Genomic DNA, 13,450 nt, shown 5'->3' on the forward strand with positions numbered 1-13,450 from the left:
TCGTCATCTCCTAGATTCGAGGGCATTGAAGTCATAGTACCTCCTCGAATAGTATACCAAGAATTACACTCTAGGTCTCAAACTAGCTCCCGCGGAAACATAAGTAGCCCCTAAACTACCCCAAAGCTAAATGTTGACATCTTCTTGCTTGCCTCTTGTGACTTGTTCTGCTAGACATGTTAATGATTTGCACCTATCTTTATCTCCTCTGTTTGGTCGGTTCTGAGCTTCTACATTCACCTTGTTGGAGGTAGATGAAGAGATTTGAGGATGTTTATAGGGGTGGGCGAGGTTTAGGGAAACATAGGATTGTGGAGGGGAACATGGGATTGTTGAAGTATGAGGAATGTACCAGGCTGGGATTAGTCACGCCACATTTTCTAGTCAGTCTTAGTTTCATTGTCTAATTTACAGCATCACGGCAAGGTGCTGACCTCGGAAGATTAACCTTCTAATCCTTCTATACCTTATCATACCTAATCAAACCTCCCATACCTCGATCCAGACTATTACGGAATATTGACACGCATCTTTTGAAGCTTGATGCTAACCAAATAAAAAGTGGTATGGCACTGACAGTGTCATCTGTGCGCCTGGCCTGGTACTATTGAATGACGTCTTATTGTAGGTCTATTTCGTGTTAAGTTCCATGAAAATTTGACTATCTGTTTAATTCTTCAATTGAAGTTAAGAATCCAGGGTGGAGCCGAAAATGATCATATTCGAGCGATTGAGACAGTTAGTACCTTCAAGTACATACTTCAAAAGTTTTGTGAAATCTAATATGGGTATTTTAAGGGACTTATATTCCAATCAGAATAGGTTTGTTTCTTTCTTCACTACGATGTTATGATTATTTTCTTGATAGACGAATCCGATCATTTTAAAAATCTTTGAGCGGGCGTTCCTCGAACAGAGCATTATATGATGCAAAATTTTATGTTGATCTCCACACAAGAACTGGGTTGGAATTCAATTTGAATTTTAAGACAATTTTAAGAGTATAGTTTCATCTGAACTCCTCGTCTAGATAAAATAACTGACAACAATGGCATCATAATAATTCACATCTCATTTATTTCTGTGGAATCGAGGACATCAACGAATGTTCAAAAAATACTTACACCAAGTAACTGAAAATATCAAGGATATAAAATTTCAAATGGACTCATTTTCCAAATTATAATTCAATTATACCATACTCAACCACAACCACATAAGTGATAAACGAATTCAACTTGGAAATGAATAAACGAATTCTGAAACGAATTACTGAAAATAGAACGATACACGCTTCAACAACGCATTGCAATTGTTGAAATTCACTACAAAAATGGTGGTAATTTAGCAGTTACATCAGTTCATGAAACTAAAGAGCTTTTGTATTATCGCGAAGTACCTTCTCGGACGGCAATAGTGAAACTGAAAAATTTGATCTGTTGGGATAAATTAGTTATGTGAAGAATCCCAGGTTTGTCCAATCCTCGTCGATCTTGGAAATAAAACATTGACTCATAATTTCTTTATGGCAGGAATTGTGGTCGACGTTTTTATTTTCAACAAGGAAGTGCTACCTGCCACATAATAATAATGATAATAAAGAGAGTTTATTGTCAGTTTTTTACAACTATGTAACAACTCTTAAAAAAAACTGTGAGTTATTTACACTGAGAGGTGCTAACTGTATACAGCTGTTTGAAAATAAAAAATCATATTCTAAACGGTAAGGCACTAATTCAAAAAATATTTTTACAATTTCGATTACAGTTAATCATGAACTAACTAAAAAATTCTCTATTCGGTCACATTCGGAAATTTTCGTCTTCATCAGTGAACGTCAACATCAGGTAGCAATTTGGTTTTTCTTATTTCGGTGGGTGTCATCTTCTTCTTCTTCTTCCTCTTTTATTTAGGTCGTAACCTGTTCTTCTTCACGGTGTCTATACCGAGGTGGATACCCAGCTCTCCAGCCAGGGTGTCATCTTCGTTATTGAAATTTCTCTTAGCCGGGATTCATAGGTCTAAGTCGGTAATTGGAAGGTGTAATAGTTTTCTCAATTTTAATACTGATTAATGATATTTTAAGTTGAATTTATTATATTAATTATTGAGTTTCGATCCAGTTCTAGCAACCATTTTTTTATTTCTTTCTTGAATTTATTAATAATAATTAAGCGACGAAACATTCACCATTTTGCTAGAAGAATTTGCTGTCCGTGTTATTTCTCGAAGAGGTGACCACAAGTAGCCACCGAGATCTTGTGATGCAACACCTCTACCTTTTTGTCTTTGGGGCTACGTTAAAGATTAGGTCTATTTTAATGCTCTTCAATCGATTTGCTTATTGCAAATTGGAAATGGAGAATTTTATGAAAAGGATATGGTGTTGCAACCGTATCTATGGTGGCCATTGGGCTGATACCTTCGTCTTTACTATGATTTCTTTCAAAATAAACTCATCTGTTTTTTAATATCAAAATGAAACCTATTATCGTAAAACCCACTAAAATGTCTTCTAAGATTTATTTTGTTTATTACCGAATGGACAGTATCACATTTGGCTACGAACTTCTCCTTACCGAAATCAAACTAATTATTTAACATCATTTAGCCCAAAATATCCCCCCAGAAACGAAGAACCCACCTCCTAATACTAATTCGAATTCAAATGACGCGCTTGTTCGCCAAACAAAGTCCCATTACACCGAATGGACTCTTGAACCTGTCCATTCGACACAGACATACGAGGGTGGTCGCCAATCGAAGGGCGTAGGGTGCCATAAATCGCGTTTGGCCCGGTAACAATCCGAAAAATTACGATTCAGCACATCTGTCAGAGATACCCCTTACACTTGCCGCGCATAATAACACAATAACCGTTTGAATGCCTCGTTGCGATTCTGTTACGTATACAAATTTGCTGCTATTGTAGTGATTATTTTTCCGCGTTTTTAACAGTTCGCACACCCCCCTCGGGGTTGTTATGGATGGGGGCGTGGTGGGGACAGTTAGTCTATGAAAAACTGGGTTGTTTTATTGAATTCTAGGATATGTCTTTATGACGCGGTGGTCCCCTCTATGTCATAATGAGTTACGCGGATTTTGCTCTTTTGTGTGCGCGTTAGTCGTTTCGGTGATTTTCAATGCTTTGGCGATAATGAGGTCTGTCGTGTTTTCGATGTTTATCGATGGTTTTGGGTGGTATTGTTGGAAGTGTTTTTGGAGATACTGTACAGAATGGAAGATTTTCACCTATTGAAATTTATTTCATTCGACAAAGAATTCGTAGGAGACACATTCTTTCAATTTCTGGAATACTACGGGCTACAGGTGTATTTCACATCTAAAATATTTAGTATACTCGAAAAGAACATTAACAACACTATCTCAATAATTACTTCTTATGGAAAATTTGAATTTTTTCCATGATATGGAGCTTATCTCTTATTTCTGAAAAAACTTGAGGAAATAAGGAATAAGTTTGAGCACTTTATGGCTCTCCTACCGAAAGTTAGGATAGTCTCGGAAATACGGTAATTCATTGTGAATCGCACTGTATAGCCACATGGTATCTTTTGGAAGGGCCAAACTTCAAAGGAAGAACTTAAATTTTGGCCTTTTCAAAAGGAGACATCCTGTATAGATACTGTGAATACTTTTGATTACCTATATTAGATTACCTTTAGTATTACAAATCATCAGGCTTACAATTTTGTTTCCGCCATTTTTTTTCGAAATGCGAGGCTTTATTGTAAGAAACTGGTATTACATTTATGAATCAAAGTGTTCTCCACTACTTTCTCCTATCTTTCGGACAGCGTACGAATCCCGCGTTGAAAAAACTTGAAGCGATCTACAAATCGATCAATTTTTTTTCTTCTCAATAAGACCAGTGCTGGTCAGCCAGGCCGTGATCAATTTCTCTTCTTTTTAATAACACTGGAAGTGCTGGTCAGCCAGGCTGTGTGCTATTGATCTAAACAAATGATAGTCCGAGTGAGTAACGTCTGGGGAATACGACGTGTGGGGTAGGACTTCCAATTTCAACGTTTCCAAGAATGTGTTCACCACTTTCGAAACATGGGGTCGAGCATGTTGAAATAGTGTATTTTAAAACAAGCAGAATGGGCTCCTATTCCAACTCGAATGTGAAATTCGAACGCATGAGTGTTGGTAGTGCTTTCTACGACGAGTATTAGACGATATTTTCTATATTTCAGTCAAGTTTTGTAAAATATTGTCGAAATTCAATGAAAAATTCAGATTATACATCCTAGTGACATTTGTATTGTATCTTGGCAGTTGGTGTGACTGTTACGAAAATTGACAGATAACGGAATATGAATTTGAATCGTACGTTTCGAATTTTGAAATAATTTATAATTACGCATTTAATTCGTTTATTATTTCTGCTGAAATCGATTTAACACCAACAGAATTGAAAGAAATTGCGAATAACGTCGCAAACTTAATCCAAATTATTTCATATTGACAATTGAAGAGAAGAATTTTGACATAATTGGAAGTCTATGTAGACAAGTTCGAAACGAAAATATAACTGAAAACAATGCTGTAATGAGTTCATTACATCACTGTTTTTAGTACTGTAATGAATTTATTACGATTCTGAAATAGACAAAATCACTTCATTATGTCTGTCATTGTATTGCGTCCGTTTATCCTTCAATACTCGGCTCAAACGCATTTATTTCATTCGATAACCGTCACCTGTGATTGTTTCAGTCGGTTTTAACAACTCATATTACACTACAACGAGCTGGTCCTACCAAATACTGAGCATGACCTTGAAACCGTGAATATTCGGTTTGGCAGTCGACGTGGAAGCATGACCGGCATATCCCTATGATTTTTTACGCTTGAAATTATCGTTTTGAACCCATTTTTTTCGTCTCCAGTCACAATGCGATGCAGAAATCCCTTCCGTCTTTACCTTGCAAACTGCTGTTCACAAGAAAACAAACGTCGTTCTTCATATTTCGGCTTCAACTTGTACGGAACTCAATTTTCTTGTTTCTGAATCATTCCTATCACTTTCAGATGTTTTGAAAGGCTTGTTGCGTCGTTCCCAATGATTATGCCAATTCTTGTTGCATATGACATAAGTCTTGATCAAATAATGCTCAATATTCAATATGGGCGACGAAAGTGATGACGTATCTGAGACGAGCTCTCAAAAACAAAGTAATATCGATGTTAATATCGAATATAAAAATGAAAAAGGCTTTTCATGCTGCTCAAGAAAGTGCGGTGTAGTCATTTGTGCATTCTGTGAAAAAATTATGCATAAATCCTGTGCTAAAAAGATGGAACACATAAAATTTATTGATGGGTTTCATATAAACTGCTGCAACTCCGAAGAAACTACCGGGATATTGCTTCGAAAATCAGAGGAAGAAACAGTGAGTACTCTGGGATTACTCGAGATTAAATTATTGGAGACTAAAAATCAATTTCTCACTCAACTGTTAGAATCGGCGAATGAAAAAAATGAAATTTTAAAATTGAATAATGCCTTACTCCTTCAACGAATACAGGATATCGAACGGAAAACAAATGTACCGCAGAAAAACGCGAATAAACATCATGAATCTGTTGATAACAATTCCCATCATAAGGTTGTTATACCAGTCATTAAAATTGACAAATTGACAGATTGTTCACCGGCATCTGTAACTGATGATCTCAGAAATATGATGCTAACTGAGAATATTCCTTCAAGCAGCTCCGCAACAGGAAATCCTCCAAGCAGAAACAGTAAAAGGAAGATATCCAATTTATCAAACCCAGTGTTATTGCATAAAAATGATCAGGGTATGAAATTGGATCAAACTAAGAATTTGCATACTGAAAAACCAATTGATCGAATTGAAGAACCAGAAAAATTATCCTGGACTCAGGTAGTCAAGAAAAAAACAGCGAAACAAAAACAAAGCACTATGGCTGACCTTCTGAAGGATGAAACAAACTCAAATTCAAACGTTCATCCGTTAGAAACGGCACAACGAGAAAAAATGCAAGAAATTATAAACCTTGATAAATATTCCGAATGGAAGAATGTTTCTTATAAGGCTAGGACACATCTTGTCAGTGAGAATAATCATAATAAGTCAAGCAATAGCACAAATCCTCAAAAGAAACGAAGAACTACGCAGATTGGTACAGCACCAACCGCTGAACCTAGTGGATCTGGTTTTCAAGGAATGGAGAAGAAAGTTTGGATTTTTATAAATCGCATAATGAAACATGTCACAATACAGGATATACATAAGTACATTGCAAGTAAACCTGGTTTTGAGGGCAACCAAATAGAAGTGAGGGAGATACCTGGGAATCCAGAGGGTTTAAAAAGATTTGTAGTGACAGCACCGTTAGTCCATAAAGAAGAGATGTATAAGTCAGAGTTCTGGCCAAATGGAGTCGGTATTAAGAGATTCAACTTCAATAAGTATAGAGTGTTCGATCTCGTGAGATTTTTCACTCGATTTACTGGTGGGTTGGTTTGTATAACTAACTTTCGTGGGGTAATGATTTAGGTTGACACTAATAATACACTGTTTAAGTAATATGATTGTATATTACATATAAATAGATAATTTAAGATTTAAAATGAATAATTATTAGTGATGCTGTTAAAATGTGTATAATGCTTGTTTCACGATTGGAACTGACTCAGAAGTGAGCTTTTTGGGTGGTGCATCAGGTTCGAGGGATGCTGATAATGCGCATGGCATAACTTAAGTCAATCGCAATCGATAGGAATCAATACATGCCGCCCCCCTTGAAAGGATCGGCTTTCAAAATGATATGATATAAATGTCTATTGTCTTTCTTAATCTAAGAGTTTATCGGAAGAACACAGACCTTGGTCACTGGTCGTTTTAAAACACCATTAGCGGTTTTCACATTAACTACCCGCACTATTCCGTCTTTGCCTGGAAATACCTTGATGATTCGGCCCATTTTCCAGCATAAAGGGGCTGTGTTGTCTTCCTTGAGTAGAACCAGAGTGCCTGTTTCCAGATTTGGGGTAGATTGTCTCCATTTCATCCTTTCTTGGAGATGGTTTAAGTATTCATGCGACCATCTTTGCCAAAAATGTTGCATTTGTTTTTGGATATTCTTGGAGTGGGACAAACGATTGCTTGCAACATGTCTGACATCATCCTGAGGTAGAGTGGTCAATGGCTCGCCAATAAGGAAGTGTCCAGGTGTTAGAGGTGAGAGATCGTTAGGATCATTGGACATTGGGGATAAAGGACGGGAGTTAAGGACTGCCTCAACCTGAGTCACTACTGTGTATAGACCCTCAAATGTCAAATGTGAATTACCTACGATTCTCTTAAGGTGAAATTTAGTTGACTTTACACATGCTTCCCACAAACCTCCGAAATTGGGAGCATGTGGCGGAGAAAAGTGCCAATTTATTTGATTTAAGTTGAGAAATTGATTAAACTGACTGTTTTTCTTGAGGTTTGATAAAATAGTCTTTAATTCACGTTCGGTACCTACAAAATTAGTACCGTTGTCGCTATAAATGTCGGTGCAGACACCTCTTCTTGACACAAATCTTGTTAAGCATTTGAGAAATGACTCCGTGGAGAGATCTTCAGATAGTTCGATATGTGCGGCCTTTGTGACAAAGCAAACAAAAATGCATAAATAGCATTTGATAATTTTTCTATTTTTCGTTTTGCCATCTTTGATATGAAAAGGACCTGCAAAATTAACGCCTGTTGATGCAAATGGGCGTTGTGGTCTGAGACGTGAATAGGGAATATCTCCCATTTGATATTTACTTTCTATTGGTTTTGTTCTGAAACAAATTACACATGTGCGTAGAACTCCTCGAACAGCACTACGTCCGTTGATTGGCCAAAATTTAGCTCTGACGGCTGAAAGAGTGGCTTGAGCGCCCGCGTGAAGATGCCTTAGATGTTCATGTTTTATTATTAATTTAGTGTAATTACTGTGGAGAGATAACAGAATTGGGTGCTTTTGACTGTAAGAGAGGTTGGAATGTTTGAGTCTACCTCCTACTCTGATCAAACCATTTTTATCCAAAAATGGATTCAATGATATGATTTTGCTATTTGGAGATAATTGTTTAGATTTTTGTAGTAATATAAGCTCTGAAGAAAATGCGTGTTTTTGAATGAATTTGCAAACGGTAATGAGGGAATTGTCGAGTTCGGATTTTGTTAATCGACCGGAAAAACGAGCTTCAGGAATTGAGATTTTTGAATTGTTTGCAAATCGCAGGCAGTAGGCTATAACTCTATGGAGTCTTGTAAGGGAAGAAAAACGATCTATGATGCTAATATCTTGAGTTTCTTCAGTTGTGATCAGGGTTATATCAACTTTCTTGAATTCAGGAATTTCCGATAAGGGTAATATGTTGGTTTCTGGCCAGAATGATTTTTCTTGGGATATCCAAGGAGGACCGTTCCACCATATTTTGCATTCCTTCAATTCCTTCGGATTAAGACCTCGTGATATTATATCTGCTGGATTTGATTCTGAGGGAACGTGATTCCACTGATTTTTATTCGAATACTGCTGTATTTCAGTTACCCGATTTGCAACGAAGGTTTTGAGTTGATGTGGTTCTGTATTTATCCATGCTAATGCAATACTGGAATCGCTCCAATAATAAGTGCAATCGATTTCATTTGTCATGGCTTGAAGAACCTTTTGCGATAGCTGAATACTCAATAGAGCCGCGCAAAGTTCGAGCTTGGGTAATGATATCGTTTTAAGAGGCGCGACACGGGATTTTGCACATACTAAATGCACATGAATTTTGTTGAATTTATCAATGGATCGAAGATAACAACAAGTTCCGTAAGCCCTTTCAGAAGCGTCTCCGAAACAATGCAATTCGATGGATCTAGGATTTGGACAGATAATATGCCTGGGAATGTTAACAGAGTTCAAATGGAGTATTTGACTGGAAAATTCTAACCATGAAGAATGTAGATTTACTGGAAGGCTTTCGTCCCAATGAAGCTCTAGTTCCCATAGTTTTTGAATGATTATTTTGGCCTTGATAGTACAAGGTCCAATTAAACCCAAGGGGTCGAAAATTTGAGCTATTGCAGAGAGTATTGTTCGTTTTGTGACATTCGATGTCTGATTATAAGACACGATAAACTTGAAAATATCATCTTCCGAGTTCCATGTCAAACCTAATGTTTTTGTTGTTTTGTCATCGGTGATAACAGTTTGGGATGATTGAGATTTTATTTCAGTGATGTTTTCTAAAATCTTACAGTTATTTGATACAAATTTTCTGAGATTGAAACCAGCTGAATTGAGAATATGTAAGAGTTCTGATAGAACTTGCTTGCCATCTTCAATGGAATTGAAACCTGTTAACAAATCATCCACATAAAAACTGGTGGTGATAACTTGGCTAGCTCTAGGGAATTTTGATTGATTGTCTTTAGCCACTTGGAACAAAGATCTAATAGAAAGAAATGATGCACTGGCAGTTCCATAAGTGACTGTGTTTAGCTGATAATGACGAAGTTCCTCAGATGGGTCAAAACGCCATAATATCCGTTGAAAATCACGGTGATCATCTCGTATTTTTACCATTCTATACATTTTCTCAATATCGGCTGTTACAACATATTGATAGGTTCGAAATCTTGTGACGATTGTAAACAAATCATCCTGAATGGTAGGACCAACTTTCAAAACATCGTTTAGTGAAATTCCACTCGAGGTTTTTGCTGAACCGTCAAAAACAACTCGGAGCTTTGTTGTAGTGCTGGACATTTTAATAACGCCATGATGAGGTAAATAATATATTGAATTTTTAGTTGAATCGTTCGAAGGGTTTATCTGTGTCATGTGTCCGAGTTCTTCATATTCGTTCATGAAGGAGACATATTGTTTTTTAAATTGAGAATTTTTAGAAAGTTTTTTCTCAACAGAATAAAACCTCTTGAGTGCGACATCGAACGAATCACCAAGTTGGTTCATGTTTTCTTTGAAAGGCAAACTAACAATAAATCTACCAGATCCATCACGAATTGTAGTTTCTATGAAATGTTTCTCGCATTCTACTTCTTCGGGTGAGTATTGAACTTGTGCTGGACATTCTTCTATTTTCCAAAACCGCTCTAGTAAATCGTGAATATTGTTATTGTTTTGTAGAGTTATGTTGCAAATTGAACTTGAAGAGTTTGCTTGGGACATCGGTAAGGGCCCAGAAAATATCCAACCAAGTTTTGTTTTTTGTAGAACCGTATGATTACTGAGTAGATTTATACGTCCGACACAAATTAAGTCCCAGAAAATAGAAGCTCCAATAAGCATGTCGATAGGACCGGTTTCATTGAATTTTTCATCTGCCAAAATGACATTCGGTGGAATTTTGAGATTATTGATATCGAAAGAAACAGCTGGTAAATCCTTTGTTATTTTGTTGGATATCAAAAAGGGTACATCTTTCAATATGTATGAATTTGTTTTTGATTTGAAAGTCGCCGAAGTTTTTTGGAGTACAGATGTTATATTTGAACCGAAACCTTCAACTGAATGGGTAACCTTTGAGGTAGGGAGTTCTAAGATTTTGAATAACTTCTCAGTGATGAAATTTGACTGAGAACAGTTATCGAGGATAGCTCGACATTTGTGCGTGTTGCCATATTTATCGAAAATGAGGACGTTTGCTGTAGAAAGCATAACATATGAGTCAGTATGCGATGAGCAGGCAGTGAGAGTTGAAAAATTAGAAATAGCATTTGAATTATCATTCTCATTTTTTTGTGAAGTTACGGAGGTAGTTGCATTTGAATATTGTTTCTTGTCTAAATGTAATAAGGTGTTATGTCGAAGAGAACATTTTTTGCAAGAATGTGGATTTTTACAATCTCTCGACGTATGTCCTTTTCGTAGGCAGTTATTGCATGCATTAATTTTTCTTACCTCAATTATACGTTGTGGTACACTGAGCTTCAAAAAATTTACACATGTGAAAAGAAAATGATCTTTTTTGCAAAAAATGCACACTGGGTCTGTGGTGGCAACATTTGCAACACTTGAATTATGAATGTTCCTTTTCATGAAATGTTGAGTTGCAGAATTATAAACCTTTTTATTGGAATGTAATCCTTCTAGGAGTTGACACCTTTGATTCAAAAATGAAGTGAATTCTTTTAATGTAGGTAGCTCTGATTGGATATTCAATGCGTGCTCCTCCCACTCACGTTTAGTGGTTACATCTAATTTCGATGAGACTAAATGAATAATGATAGTGTCCCATTTGTCTACAGGTAGTCCTAATGATTCGAGACTTCTGAGATGCTGATTGACAGTATCAATTATATTTCTGAGTAGAATGTGCGACTCTTTTTGCACATTCTGTAGATCAGTTATGGCATTTAAATATGTTTGAATTATAACCCTTTTATTTTCATAACGTTCGCAAAGGAGATCCCACGCTTTATCGTAATTTGCTTCAGATACTTCCAAAGCTGTTAAAACATTTGCAGCTTCGCCTTTAATACATGATTTCAGGTACCAAAATTTTTGAATATTATTGATAGATTGGCAGTTATGTATCATCGCTTTATATGTATGAGAAAATTGAAGCCACTTTTCGTAAGCTCCATGAAACTCCGGTAAATTTAATTTTGGCAATTTTGAATTTGAATTTTCTATTGTTGAATTATTGAGAATATTTTGTCTGTCAGAAGGGAAGTTTTTATCGACAGGTGATGTGAATTGTTTTATTAATCGTTTTGCTTGGCCAACAGTTTTAAAATAAAAGTTTTCAAGATCTTCTCTCTCGGAGAGGTGATCTTCAACTGTGGTGTTTGTATCGATTAATTCCAATTCAGATTGAATATTGTCTAATTCATTCCATAACGGTTCCAATTTTTCCAAACGTGTTTTTAATTCTTCTAAAATGCTATCGTCTGTTATGGTTTGTAAGAATTTTGAAAATCGTGTTATATGTGCTTTTATACTGCCGCGTTTGTAATGGAAAGTTTTGATTTGTTCTTCGGTCATTTTGACTAATGAGAATCTATACAATAAAAATTAAAAATGAAGCAAGAATAAAGGAAAGGCTTACTTGATAACTGAGATTTTGAGCTGCGTCGATCGGCTTGTCCACACTGTTGCTACGCCACTGACTACCGCATCTGCTGACGTGTTGAATGCCGTACCTGTTGAATGTCGTACCTGTTGGCTACAGTACCTGCTAATGCTGAATAGTTTTGCTGCTGATTTGAAACTCCAACGAAAGTTAACACTGGAAATTGTTGATGATGCTTGATTTGCTTGATTCGAAGGACCTGAGATGTGTCGATTGACTTTGGCTTGGTTACGCTTGGTTCACATCGGGCTCGAAGCGGCCATGTTCGATCTCGTGAGATTTTTCACTCGATTTACTGGTGGGTTGGTTTGTATAACTAACTTTCGTGGGGTAATGATTTAGGTTGACACTAATAATACACTGTTTAAGTAATATGATTGTATATTACATGTAAATAGATAATTTAAGATTTAAAATGAATAATTATTAGTGATGCTGTTAAAATGTGTATAATGCTTGTTTTACGATTGGAACTGACTCAGAAGTGAGCTTTTTGGGTGGTGCATCAGGTTCGAGGGATGCTGATAATGCGCATGGCATAACTTAAGTCAATCGCAATCGATAGGAATCAATACATAGAGAACAAAATTTTTCCGTGATGAGAGGAGAAGCAACAGTAAAATAACGTTCAAAACATGTCAAAGTTTCTCAGGATTTTCAGTCCTCCATCAAAATGTCAAATCTGTTGGTGGGGCGAAGCAAGGGAAATTTGAAAATTTGTTACAACAAGAGAAACCTGATTGTTTTGCATTGACAGAACACTGGAAAGATCCTGATGAACTCGAGCAGCATACCTTTGCTGATTACAAGCTTGTTAGTGCCTTCTGCAGAAGTAAGGGAAAGCATGGTGGCTGTGCTGTGTACTGTCTGAATCATATGGAAATCAAAGAGAGGCTAGATCTCAAAAACCTGTGTTCACTATAATCGAATGTTCAGCATGTAATGTTTCTGTTTATGGTAGTAAAAAAATTGTTGTAGTGTGCATTTATAGGCCTTCTTCATCTCATGATTTTGAAACGTTTTTTGAAAAATTACCTTTAATTCTAGAAATACTAAATAGTGAGAATGCAACATATGTTATCACAGGCGATTTCAACATAAATTTGTTGGACAGGGAATTGGAGGTTGCACATGACCTTGTTTCTCTCCTGGAGACCTTCGATGTGGAGATTACTGTTTGGGAGCCAACAAGGATTAGTAGTGGTAGATGCCTGGATAACGTATTCACAAATATTGATCAAGGTAAGACCACTGTCATTGAAGCGCACTTATCTGATCATTCTGCACAGCTTTTTAGGAGCAACATTGAAGTTATCAAAA

General features: G+C 36.5%; 1 protein-coding gene across 1 annotated transcript; it reads left to right on the plus strand.

Annotated features, from left to right (window-relative positions):
- Positions 1–5,677: 5,677 nt before the first annotated feature.
- Positions 5,678–13,034, plus strand: LOC123670736. Its single transcript, XM_045604269.1, has 2 exons — positions 5,678–6,468; positions 12,706–13,034. Exons 1-2 carry the CDS (start codon positions 5,712–5,714, stop codon positions 12,753–12,755), a joined length of 807 nt encoding a protein of 268 aa, XP_045460225.1. The 5' UTR covers positions 5,678–5,711; the 3' UTR covers positions 12,756–13,034.
- Positions 13,035–13,450: the final 416 nt, after the last annotated feature.

Source organism: Harmonia axyridis, chromosome 1 (assembly GCF_914767665.1).
Source record: "Harmonia axyridis chromosome 1, icHarAxyr1.1, whole genome shotgun sequence".
Classification (NCBI taxonomy): Eukaryota; Metazoa; Arthropoda; class Insecta; order Coleoptera; family Coccinellidae; genus Harmonia; species Harmonia axyridis.

Bases quoted from the DNA above. Each gene is read 5' to 3' on its own strand.
- LOC123670736 (XM_045604269.1), top strand. From the start codon at position 5,712: ATGATGCTAACTGAGAATATTCCTTCAAGCAGCTCCGCAACAGGAAAT. The intron at 6,469-12,705 runs ATAGAGTGTTCG...AGGAATCAATAC, and splicing joins GAGATTCAACTTCAATAAGT to ATAGAGAACAAAATTTTTCC.